Source organism: Pelobates fuscus, chromosome 1, assembly GCF_036172605.1.
Source record: "Pelobates fuscus isolate aPelFus1 chromosome 1, aPelFus1.pri, whole genome shotgun sequence".
Classification (NCBI taxonomy): Eukaryota; Metazoa; Chordata; class Amphibia; order Anura; family Pelobatidae; genus Pelobates; species Pelobates fuscus.
In genome coordinates, this window is record NC_086317.1 from 451695757 (window position 1) to 451709579 (window position 13823).

The 13823-nt window shown below is 45.1% G+C and overlaps 1 protein-coding gene across 1 annotated transcript in view; it reads left to right on the plus strand.

Moving 5' to 3' along the window:
• The window catches only part of TRPC6 (transient receptor potential cation channel subfamily C member 6), a 180141-nt gene that overhangs the window by 98610 nt on the left and 67708 nt on the right, over nucleotides 1-13823 (plus strand). Inside the window, exon 5 of the mRNA XM_063444937.1 lies at nucleotides 10870-11086. Coding sequence (XP_063301007.1) covers nucleotides 10870-11086 — 217 coding nt within the window. The remainder of the gene's footprint in view (nucleotides 1-10869; nucleotides 11087-13823) is intronic.

Genomic DNA, 13823 nt, shown 5'->3' on the forward strand with positions numbered 1-13823 from the left:
TAAATCTCAATGCTTGCATTGAATTTAAAGGACATTATACTCACCAGAACCAGAAAGTTGCATGCACTTATTGAAAACAGAATGATACAAGAGACTGCAAAAAGAACTGGTGATTCTTATCTTTGCATTTTTAACAGTAACTCTTTTAATAGTGATTTAATGCTAGGCGTGTTTTTGAATTTATTGCATAAGTGTAGTTTGTGAATTTAAAATTAAAGGCCAGAAAATCAAAATTGAAAGCATAGCTGACTTTTAGAATTTTTACAGTTTGGCTATTTTGACCTTAAATTTGAAATTCACTTTGAATTCACTTCTAATTCTTACTTTAGTACACAACCCTTGATATTCAGAAATACACCCCATTTTGTCCTGTAAATGGGCGCCTCCATCTTAGCTCCTTGTCAGTCATTGTTATAAGCTCTGTCCTTTACACCTGTAAGTCAGCTTATAGAAGGCAGACATAGAGGATGAGAAGTGAAACAGTTTATATTTCTCCTCTTCATTTGCAATTTGCCTGGATTGGACCGGATTGTTATGTAATTTGTGATGTAAAAGGTTAAACAAATTTAAACCTCTTTAGTTTACAAAAATGTCCCCTCAGAGGGGATATGATAACAATAAACAAATATATCCAGGGCCAATACAAACCATTGTGTGGAAATCTATTCACAAACAGGACTTTAAATAGGACACAAGGTCATTTTGGTGTACAGATCATGGCCGTGCAGTCTCACTGCTAAATTCTCTGCCATTTAGGAAATAAATGATTTAGTTTCTGTCCATGCTGCCATAGCTACACCTCTCCTGGTTGTGACCCACACACAGCATGCCTGAAAAAAGGGTTTAATTTTCAATCAGATCTTAACTTCCTTTAGACGTTTATATCTCCTGCTCTGTAAATGGATGTTTAATCACACATAGGATGATCCTGCATGGCTGGGAAGGCTATTTACAGAGCAGAAGATAAGAAATGCTGAATTAAACAGACTGTGCAATAAAGGAAGTTTAAATATTAGATCTCTTTTTACAGAAAGGTATTAGGAAGGTTGTGCAAATCACATGAAAAGAGGTGTATAACTGAAAGAGGCTGCATAGCTTAAGCGATTTAACTCGTAAATGGCAGTGACATGAGCAGTGAGAGTGCAGGGGACATGAACTATACAGCAAAACTGTTTCATTAAGCTAAAGTTATTGTGGTGCCTATCGTGTCTTTTAAGTAATTATTTTTGTGTTTTGTAATAAATCAAGGCATTGTACTGGATTGTGATGTAATTTGCTAAATATTTTATATACATATATTGGAAAATTAGGCTTCATCTCAAAAAGGGTAACACAAGTTATAGGGGGTTGTCAATGCTTTATTCAATGGTGTGTGTTGCAGAGATGTGATGTTTTCCCTTTAAGTAATTATTCTTCTGTTTTGTAATAAACCAAGGCATTGTTCTCTAACATATAATATATAGCTTACATTTGATGTATTAAAATGAACCTGTTATTTTTTTCCCCATTTTAATATATTTAGCAGTCACATGAATGGCCTTTTGTGCTGATATCATATCATAACTCCCAGCATGCACCTGTCCCATCTCCTTAATTAACTTCTCTTTTCTTAAAAAAAAAACCTTTGTAAATTGTTTTTACAATGAATGAATGAATCAGAAAAGCGGAGGCGGCTTTATCTGTGCCTTTATATTCTTTTGCATAATGAACTCCTTGGCAGCTAGGTTAAAATTGTTATTAGAAATATCTTACAAATTGACGAACAATTTTGTAAAAAAAAAAAAAAAAAAAAAAAAGATAAAAGATATTACCATAACACATAGACTGGTTGTATGCTCTCTTGATTACTATCGAATATTTTCCTAGGTGTCAGATTTGGTTTAGTGCATTTTCTTATTTTTTAAAACCAATGTCCTGTGCAAACAAACTTACAATAGATGTATCACGTTTTATTTTATTTGGTATAAAAATAGATACAATGTAATTATAATTTAGCGAAAGAGTTACAATAATTATAGGTAAATATATGAAGAGTTGTTGTTTACATATACAGTGGGCCCTCGGTTTACAAATGCCTCGGTTAACATAATTTTCGGTTTACAAATGAAAATCCATTGAAAATAATGCCTCGGTTTACAATTTTTTTTCGCAATACAAAGCAAGTTTCCCCAGGATGCATGACTGCTGACCCTCTCCCTTTTTATCTTCCGTTACCCTTCCCCCCAATAAAACACAGACAACCAAATTGTGGGTAAGGGCAACGGCCACAGCTTTTATTATTAAGCCAGCATAATTTAAACCAACTGTCAGCTGCTGGGTTTTCCCAGCAGACAGCTAACACAACAAATCTTCCAGAGCCTCTTCAGCCTGAAGTCCGTCCTCAACCAGACCAGGCTGCGACTCCCCAAGCCCGTCCGGGCACTGCTCTCAGTTCCACTTGCTGGCGAAGGACAAACCGCCACCGCAGCCTCTCCCCTATCCCTGGAGAGGACTGCGTCCCCCCGAAGCCAGCGCCTGTTCAATGGCTGACTGTAATCCCAAATTAAATATATCCAGCCCAATTTCGTTTAGGTGGACCCCATCAGCCCTCATTATGTTTGCGTTGTTCCCTTCCAGCTCCACATGACGTGCCACAAAGCCACCCCGCCTACGCACAAAACGTGAAATCGTCATGTTGAAACGACGCCTGCCGCGCTCCACCGCCCTGGCGTGTGGCAGCGCCCCCCAAGCCGGCCGAGGAATAACTTCGGACCACACCAGTGTGACCTCGCTGAAAAGCGCCATACAGCGGGCCAACTCGTGCTTGCACGCGTAAATTAAATCCACTGCTCGGCACCGTCCCAAGTCATTCCCCACGGCATGAAGTACCGGAACCACTAACCCGGTCACGAAGCGCCGGATACACTTGGTGCCACTCCAAACCCCGTATCCCCCGCCATCGAACCCTAACCTGCTCATGCGGGAGCCCTAGATTCCGGCCGTATGGTCTGTGCTCAGCGCGCCTAGCCGCCCAATAAATAAAGGAGTGACCGATGATCCAAACATACCGGGGGGAACCTGTGAAGAAAACAACACAACATAACTACCAACAGACTATAACAGATGAGGACGTATATACAGTTGAAACCTGCGAGAATCCCATCGACCCATGCGCTGAATTGCAGCATCGGACAACCCTACCTGTCGCGCCTGAGTTGCTGCACCAATCCGGAAGGAGTGGGGAGAATATCCCTTATCCTCTATGCCCAAAGCCCGCAAACTAGTCTTAAAAACACTGGAGAACTGAGACCGGGTTAAGACTGACCCATCTGCGTGAAGCAAAAAGGATTCTGCAGCCTCCGGCCGTAAGCGCGCGTATTGACCTACCAGCGCCACAGGACACCACCTACCCCCAGTAGCACCAATGCTAACCGACCTCCCCCGACCTAACTGATCTGTTTTGGACTTCCGAATGAAAACCTCCACTCCACTCTGCCCTATGCGAACGTCCCCCCTTTGAAGAGATGCCAGAGCCCTAGCCGACGCGGCCACCAACTCACCTATCCGCAGCGCAGCGTAAAAACACAGAGAAAAGGCCACCCTGAAAAGCAGCGCCTCGAAGGGGGAGAAGCACACCGCAGAGAGAACCCCACATAGATCATCCAATAAGTGGACGGACACCGGCCGTCTACAATCAGGAACCCTTTCTTTCCTCCATCCCCGAAGAACCCTCTGGACCACGAACTCTTTTGAAAGGTCCTCCCACCCCATACAACGCATCAGGAAAGAAAGAGCCCCTAAACTGCGTTCCACCGATGACACCGAAGCTGCGCGCTCCCGTAAGGAGGACATGAAAGCCAAAGTAGACAGCAACCTACCCTCAGAGGAGTACAAACCGAACTCTCTCGCAAAGACCAGCCACCGATCCCACACTGCCCGATAGGCAGACCACGAAGCGGGAGCCAGCGATCTCCTGAACAGGTCTGCTAGGTTCCGAAATCGAGGGTCCATAAGCACGTGGGACATACCAGACCAGCTTCCTCGGCTCCTGGAGCGACCTCCCGAAAACGATCCCACTGAAAGCGAGAAAGAGAGTCGGCAATGACATTAGACACTCCGGGAACATGGATTGCTCGGAACCAAATGTTAAATTCCAAACAACGCAGAACCAACCGGCGTAACAAAGCCAATACTGGAACCGAGCCAGATGATAAACGATTCACCACATGAACCACGCTCATGTTGTCCGTGCGGAAAACCACCTGCCTGTTCGCAAGCTCCTCCCCCCACAATTCCACTGCTACCACAATAGGGAAAAGCTCGAGAAAAGTCAAGTTACGTATCAGGTCCGCCTCGCGCCATGCAGCAGGCCAAGGCTCCGCACACCAACGTCCCCGAAAAAATGCCCCGAAGCCCAGGGAGCCGGAGGCATCCGTAAACAACTCCAGGGCCACGTTAGATATCGCTTCTCGACGCCAAATTGTCCGACCATTGTACCCTGCGAGGAACTCACTCCAGACCTTCAAATCGTCCTTGAGCCGCTTGGTGACCCGAATAAAATGATGGGGAAGGCTAATGCCGACAGTAGCCAGAGACAGCCGTCTACAAAACACCCGACCCATAGGCATGATCCGACATGCAAAGTTCAAGTGGCCCAACAGGGATTGCATCTGACGAAGCTGCACCTTCCGCGCACCCTTCACCCGATCAACCATGGTCGTAAGGGTCCCCAATTTATCACTGGGCAAACGAAAGACCAAACCGATGGAGTCAATCTCTATACCCAGGAAGGAAATAACCGCCTTCGGGCCCTCTGTCTTGTCCTCTGCCACTGGAACCCCTAAATCACGCATAACTGCCTTAAACTGTCCCAACAAATATTCACATTGCGAAGAGTGAACCGGACCGACGAACAGAAAATCGTCAAGATAATACAAGAGGGAAGAAAAACCTGACACCTCCGATACGATCCATTCCAGCAATGAGCTAAAAACTTCAAAATAATAACAAGAAATAGAGCAACCCATGGGGAGGCACATATCGTAGAAAAATTCCCCCTGAAACTGACATCCCAACAAATGAAAACAGGAAGGGTGAACTGGGAGCAACCGAAAGGCCGATTGAATATCAGACTTAGCCATCAGGGCCCTAGGCCCTGCTTCCCGAACGAGATCCAGAGCCCGATCAAAAGAAGCGTATCGGACTCGACTATCCTCCTTCGCAATCCCGTCATTAACCGAAGCCCCCGCTGGAAAAGACAGGTGATAAATCAGCCGAAACACCCCCGGTTCCTTCTTAGGAACGAGGCCCAATGGGGACACCCGCAAATTATCAAACGGAGGAAAGGAAAACGGACCCGCCATCCGTCCCAAGTCCACTTCTTTCTGCAGCTTAGCCGCCAGAATCCCTTCCCTACCCCGAATCGAGGACAAATTGTGCGCAAACGACGCCTCCCCAGACGGAGTAAATGGGATCCTAAAACCGTCGGTGAAACCTTCCCAAAGCACCCGCGCATCCCTATGCCTGGGGTACCGTGCGAGCCACGGAAGCAGTTTTTCCGCCCGTACCGGGGTCCTCCCCCCGAGGAGCGTCATACTTAGATGCCGTCCTAGGGAGGGGATTTCCTCTTCTAAAACACCGAACCGCCGGGTGAGCCCCACCACAGTGGGAACACTCATGTTTAAATCGACAACTGTTGTACCACCTGCACTGACTCTCATTGAAGAGCCAGCAGATGCCCTTCTTGATCCCGGCCGACACTCCACCAGGAGCGCCGGCGGCCGAAGGAAAGGACGATGAGGCTGGACGGCACGGGGTCATGAGAAGTAACCAAAGGTTACCATCTTGCATGCCAAAATGCATGTGCGGTCGAACCGCCATTTTTTGTCTAAATTGCTGGTCGTATTTAAACCAGCATTGACCCCCATAAACTTTATAAGCCCCCCAAATTAAATCCAAATAAGAAAACAAAGACGGGGCCCGCTCTGGAAACCTCGTCGACAAAATACTAGCGTAAGTTGCAAATCCTTGCAACCAATTACCGAAGGTACGGGGGAGCTCCTTACCTTTTCCAATCTCCGTCGCCTCACCACGTCGCGGTCTATCAGCAGATTCCCTATCAAAAGGGACTAACGATATGAGGTCCACATACTCACCCTTCAAAATTTTCTCCTTCACCTCCAGCGACACATGCATCCCCAGGGGGGCTATGTCACACACCGGCCCCCCTGCAGTACCCTCCATAGAACCCAACGGAGGGGTCCCCGTGGGAATCGAAGCGTCCTGCGCAGTTAAGCCAACCTGCCCTAAGCGATCTAATACTAAGCGCAGCAATTTTATGACTTCCCCAGTATTCCCTTGTTCCAGCCCAGAGACCCCCTCTGCCCCTAACCAAGCGCGTGCGCACTCCAACTCACGGTTCTGGAGCAGGGGTCTCTCCATCAGCTCCACATCCGATCCATCCGTCACTACAGGTCCTGTGGCCAGCCTGCCAGCCTGCCCTCCAGGGGGCTGGCGGCTCACCCCCATGGTAGCTCCAGATCTTCTGGGGTGGGTGTGTGGAGGGGAATCCTGCGTCCCTCCCTCCTCTGTGGCTGCAGAAGCACCTTTAGGTCTCCTGGGGTGATGAATAAGAGGGGAATCCTGCGTCCCTCTCCTCTCCCTGGTGGTCCCAAGATGCCCTGGCGAGTTCCTCCGCCGGCCTGCCTGCACCCGCTGGCCATTTCCACTTTCGGGGGGCCAGCGGTGCTCCGTTCCGGAATCCCCGGATCCATCTTCACCCGGACTTCCGGGTTCGGCAGTGGCCTGTGACGTCTGCGCTCTTTGACCCGCAGACGTCACGTACGCGCCACCAGCGTTCCGGCGTGCGGCGCCCCGCCTCTTCCGGCGTGCAGCCGCACGCCCTGACGTCACATCCGCTGCAGCCGGAAGAGAAGGGTGAGGACTGCGCGACCTCACCTCTCCCACAGCGCCATCTTGGGATCCGCCATCTTGATGGCCAGGCCCCGACCGGGCCGTCCGACGCGTGGAACACCTCTCCCCGCTCCTTCTTCTTCCGGAAACCGGATTCCTCCGCAGGGGGCCAGCCTCACTCGGCCCCGGACTGGTAGTAGTTGGTGGCACAGCCCTGGCTCTCCTCACCGGACTGGGAGACAATCTGGATGGCGGCCTGGAACGGCGGGTACGACGTCCTCTGGTGGGCCCCGACCCCTCTTGAGACTCCTGGGTGTTTTGGACGCTGTGAAGCAGTGCAGCATAGGACTCTGCGCCGTGTGTCCTCTGAAAGGCCTGCAAAATCGTGAGTAGAGCCTCTCTGGGCATGTCAGGGACATGAGCCATGATGTTAAGTTATTAACTGCAGTGGCAAAATTCTGGAACAGCAGTTTTAAAACACTAACAGCAGTTTTTTCTTTTTTAAGATGACCAGAAACAGCACTGCTAGGTTCCCTCAGCGTGCTCTCCAGTGGTCTGGTAAGTATTTCCCAGTGACCCCGGTCCAAGTTCATCCCAAACATTGTATCAATTTTTTTGTCACCATGGCAACCTCTCCGGGCAGCAGTCATGCTCCCCCTCCTTATCCACTCCGGGGGTTGGCCTTTGCACCAGGGAGGTTTATAGCACCGCCCCCTGCATGCTGGAGCCTGTGGGTAGCATGTGGTGTCGAGTGTGGAGGAGTTTTGGAGCCATTCTGGACATTGTTTGCAGTTGTTTTGGGACTTTTTGGTGCATTTCTCAAGCTGTGGAAAGGTAGGGAGCTGAGCTTCGTCGTTTGCATGCCTTTTATCGTGTGTTCTGCATTGTGGGTTGGTGTCCATGCCAGCTCATTTTGACTTTTTTCTGACCTCCAGAACGGATTAATTGGTTTTCAGTGCATTTCTATGGGAAACCGCGTTTTGGTTTACAAATGTTTCGCAATAAGAAACGTCCCGGAAAACGCATTAAATTTGTAAACTGAGGTCCCACTGTATATATATATAATCTGTAAATAGACGGCTGCACTCTCGGTATTTTCAATAAAAATTGACTTTTATTCCATAGTAGTTAAACATTGGATCAACGTTTCAGTCCCACATAGGAACTTTCTTCAGGATCATAGATATCTATATTTAAATGTATAAAATTTTTATTGAAAGACCGAGAGTGCAGCCGTCTATTTACAGATTGGATGTTGGAGCCCTGGTAGTGCATTGGGCCACGTTGTTTTGCAGCCTGAGTGCAAGGTATTTCAGTATATATATAGAAATTGTAGCCGTATTAGTCCAGTGATGTAGATGTAAAAAACAGATAAAATTCGTATCTTGTAATACCTTTTTTATTGGACTAACAGAATTTTTTAGTGACAAGCTTTCGGGATAACCTCCCTTTCTCAAGACTTGAGAAAGGGAGGTTATCCCGAAAGCTTGTCACTAAAAAATTCTGTTAGTCCAATAAAAAAGGTATTACAAGATACGAATTTTACAGTATATATATATATATATATATATATATATATATATATATATATATTAGATGCCAAAATACCAGAGTATTGCAGTATGCAATAATATCTTTTTTATTAGACTAACATAATATTTCAAAGACAAGCTTTTGCGAGTTTTCCTCTCTTCCTCAGGTCTGAAGCAATACTAATCAAACTGATAGAGTTTAACACTTAAAACAACTGATGTTATCTGGATAGCAATTGGTTCCCTCACAGTATGCGTCACTCATAAAGAGCAGGCTTATAAAACCTTATACTGTTGGTATTTGACACCATACCGACTCCATAAGATGGGCAAACTACCCAATGGGTCATGTTGGAAGTTATGTTGAGAATGAGGATCCTGTCTTCACTGCTGGTGGCAATACCCCACAGTTAAGCCCTTGAGGAAAGAAGTACACCTACTCATAGAGAAAATTATTGCAAAGCCCATCCCAGCGTATCCCTGGACAATGCTGCTGACCAAACCGGATGACTCCTTCACCCGGAGTGAAAACAAACTTGTCGCAAGAATAATCCTGGTGGCTAGATGGGTGATTGCGGAACTATGGGCTGATCAACGCATCCCTACAATGGCAACAATCATACGCAAACTGAAAGAAGCACGAGACCTTGATGAGCTCACGGCACAAATACATGACACCTCCAAAGCCTTCCACAAGACATGGGACCTGTGGGACACTAATTACACTGGAATAGATGAGAGCGTAGCTCCACATTAATTAAATTAACAAGCACATCCTCTTGAATCATTACCCCTGACAACCGACCAGGCAGGCAGGAATTGAAAGACGAGTTTGAAACCCTAACCCAACAATCGGGCCACACAGCAGCCCGAACAGGGAGCCAATAGGAACTATTTCATATTAAGTGCACTCACACTTATATATCATTTTATTCAGGAACAATATGGCTTTCATTTAACATCAAATATTTAGCTATGAAACATAATTTAATATGAATAAAATATTTAAAAAATTGAGAAATTAAGAAATGTTATTTTTCATGACATTTTAACTGTGAATATCATAATACTGTTTGCTTTTACTGCAATAAAATACACATGTTTTTATGCAGCAATGTCTAACATGTAAAACAGTACCCCCTATGTACAGGTTATATGGTGTTTTGGGAAGTTACAGGGTCAAATATAGCATGTTACATTTTTCTATTTTTCCACATTGAAATTCGTCAGATTGGTTACGTTGCATTTGAAACCGTATGGAAGCCCAGGAATGAGAATTACTCCCATGATGGCATACCATTTGCAATAGTAGACAACCCAAGGTATTGCAAATGGGGTATGTCCAGTCTATTTTAGTAGCCACTTGGTCACAAACACTGGCCAAAGTTAGCATTAATATTTGTTTGTGTGAAAAATGCAAAAAACTAACTTGACTGCCATTTTACTGTTTTGAAACACTAATATTTGTGTTCAGCAAAGTCTCCCAAGTAAAACAGTACCCCCCATGTACAGGTTTAATGATGTCTTGGAAAGTTACAGGGTTAAATATAGAGCTAGGAAATTAAATTCTCTGCACTTTCTGCCTGGGTTATCAGGTAGGTCCCGCAAATTGTAATTAATAAAATGACTTAATTATGTGAAAATATTACATAAATATAAATACAATTCATCACATTAGTAGTGTCAATGTTTCAGTCCAACCGGACTTTTATCAACATTATCAGTCCAACCGGATAAAAGTCTGGTTGGACTGAAACTTTGACACTACTAATGTGATGAATTGTTGCTCAAATAAATAGCACTATTTTGAAAAACATTGAGTCCTATGAGTACTCTCCTTCAAGGTGTGTAATTATATTGAGATATATATACATATATATATATATATATATATATATATATATATATATATTTAATATCATTCTACGTGCATTAGGCCTCCTTATAGGAAAGCATTATCCAATGCTTTCCTATGGCAATTCCGGCGATGCTGGAGTTCCTCATGCATAGCGTGAGGATGTCCATCCTGCGTCATTTAAAACAGCCACTAGACAGCCACTAGAGGAGGACTTAGCCCTGCAAGGTAATTATTGCAGTTTAAGTTGGCACCTAGACCACTCCAATGGGCAGAAGTGGTCTGGGTGCCTGGAGTGTCCCTTTAAAGCCAGTTTCTCCACTGTAGCAACCTTTGTCACACACTGTACACTGTATCATATACACTACTGAACTAATACGACTAATCCAATCTACACACACATATATATATATATATATATATATATCTATATATACTTTTTTTTTTTTATTCTTTATTTTTGTTGTACAAATCAGTTTTATAAATGATACCTTGGTCTAAAATGTTCTGCTGTTGTAACTTGTGTATTTCTTAGTATAGCTCCTTGTTACTTTGTACCCACTAAACGTGATATTTTCTTTTTCTTTATAGCTGGGTAAAATAATGCGAGGTCCTTTCATGAAATTCGTGGCTCATGCCGCTTCCTTCACTATTTTCCTTGGTCTGCTAGTTATGAACGCAGCCGACAGATTCGAAGGCACAAAGATTCTTCCTAATGAGAGCATCACAGATAATGCAAAGCAGCTGTTTAGAATGAAAACTTCCTGCTTCTCGTGGATGGAATTGCTCATTATATCATGGGTAATAGGTAAAGATTATTCACTAGAAAGTGTCTTAGTAAATTGCATGTATTGATACCTACAATAAGACAGTATCTAAAAGATAAAGAGAAAAAAAGAAAACAGCTGGTCTTGCGACTCTAATCATGTTTTATTTTTTACAAAAATATCCCAGAATCCTTTGAGCCATATTGCTTTTTGTTCTGCTGTATAAAGGAAAGGCTTGTCAGTGAGACAAACATTGAATTCTTTGCCGCATTAGTCTCTACCAGCCAGGTTCGAAGCAAAGTAACCGAATCATATTGCTTTGTATGTGTCTCCTTGCATTTTTTTAACATGACATTTTATTCCAGGTTTCTGTTTTCTTCTACAGCATAGTCAATGTATTGTCAATGCTGTGTATGTATCTATAAGAGACCACAACTTACCTTCAGAATACAGAACAACGCAACTTTGATTGATGTGTTTTTCTCATATTTACTTGCTATGGGAAGACAGTTCATGAAAAAAAGAAGACATTAAGAAATTAAATTGAATTGTTACAGCCACATAAAAAATGTCTATTAATAATATTTTATTAATATTTTGCAGTTAGTCCAGATAATTCTAAGCTGGAGAACTGTCTATGGCGGACCGCCTGGTACCCCGACTGGGAACCTCCGCCAAACACACTTCCTAGCTATCGCCGGTACACCATCAGCACTTCTACCCCTAGCAGCCGCAGTTTGTTTGGGTTCTCGTCATTGCTTCTCACCCTGGAACAGGGTCCTGGATCCAGCTTCCAGTGATTAAAGCTCTCCTGCAGCGAGTATAGCTGTGTGGTGATTATAGCTGTTATAGCCTTCCCCCACAGACATTAGCCGAGACTTAATGCTGGGAGTGAACATGGTACAGGCAATTTTTCCCAGACCCCCAGTAGGGGGTCTCCATACAGTTACATACAAACTCCTCTCTGGAGTCTCTATGTCTGGGAGATAATTGAGTGTACTTTGCTTAAAGCGGCACTGTCATGCCAAACTTACCTTTTTTCCCAATTACTTCCTCTTCTCTCCCTCTCTCGGGATCTGTTCTTCATTTCTTCCTGTCTACTCTAGTTTTCTTTAAAACATAAGACAGTAGGGACTATTTTGTCTTATGCATTTTTCCTACACATGACCAGCTATGACCCAGGAGAGGAGCAAAGTCTACTTCGTTTCCTGTGGTCAAAGCAATTTTCCCACAATACTCACCTTCCTCCAGCTGCTTCATTAGGCGTTCGAATGCCGGCGAAACTACCGCATTTCGTCCTAACAGAATGAGAACAGTTTGTCCATTCGTGTTAGGATGCTATTCAGGAGTTTTTGTTCTGATCGGAATTTCATTTGAATGAATGAAACTCCGATCCTATTTGTGTCAAGAGTAAATAGCTCCCTAATTCCCATGGTATCTACTAAAAGGCTGAAAGATCTAAATTGGTCTTTCAGCCAAATGTACTAATACTAAGTAAAGATTACTTAGTATTAGTGATTAAGGGAGATTCAAATCTCCCTTCTGCCCCTATTTGCTATACCGTGAGTAGGGGCATGTCTATTAAACAGTGAGAAGCCAGTGGCATAAAGAATGTTCCATTAAAAATAATCCACGGGGGTCCCCCGCTTGTGCACAGTGAGTGGGGGCCACTAAATGGGGGACCTAGTGTCCCCCCTCTGCCCCCATGAGCGGTGGGTGGGGACCTTCACATACAATGGGGGGGGGGGACAAACTGCCTCCCCCCTGTCCCCCGACTATGAGCGGGCGGGTGGGGGCCCTAGTAAAAAATAGGGGAGGAGGACCTGTTTCCCCCCCCCCGGCTCCCACCCATGAGCGGCGGGTAGGGGCCCTCACATACATTGTGGGAGGAGACCTGCTGCTTCCCCCCCAACACCCCACTCATGAGTGGCGGGTGGGGGCCCTAGTGAAAATAGGGGAGGGGACCTATTGTCTGTCCCCCCCCTGGCTCCCACCCATGAGCGGCATGTGGGGGCCCTAGTGAAAATAGGAGGGGGAGAGGACCCATTGTCCCCCCCGGCCCCCACTCATGAGTGGCGGGTGGGGGCCCTAACTAAAATAGGAGAGGCAAGGGCCTATTGTCCCCCCTGGCCCCCACCTATGAGTGGCAGGTGGGGGCCCTCACATACAATGGGGAGGACCTACTGTCTCCCCTTGGCCCCCACCCATGAGCCGAGGCGAGACAGTAGGTCCTCCCCATTGCAATAGCGGGGTGGGGGGAGGACCTATTGAGGACCTATTGTCCCCTCCCCTGACCCCCACCCATGAGCGATAAGAAATATATCTAAAAAGATTTCCTTATCTTTTATCAATTATCTCTTTACATGACTGAAGTTTGGGGGTTAGTTCTTAAGGATTGACTTGAACTTTTTTTCTGTCATATATCAATGATATTTAGTGTGCAAATAGAAACATGAATACCCCTGGACATGCTTAGCAGTAATTTTTTCATCTTTTCTGGACTCTGAACTACCGTATAGACTAATCACAAAACAAATTACTCACGCAATAGACGAGTGTGTTTGTTTTGATACGTGATCTATAGAGCAAAAATAGAGATAAGTGATAAGGAAAAAGATGATTGATGGCTAGCGGACAGCTACTAAAAGTTAATTTTAATCACCGATCAAGTGAAAAATGGGTGACAGAAGGAAAAATTTGTAAAGAAAAAATATCTATCTATATATCTATCTCCCTCCCTGTCTGTCTGTCTGTCTGTCTGTCTATATATCTGTCTCC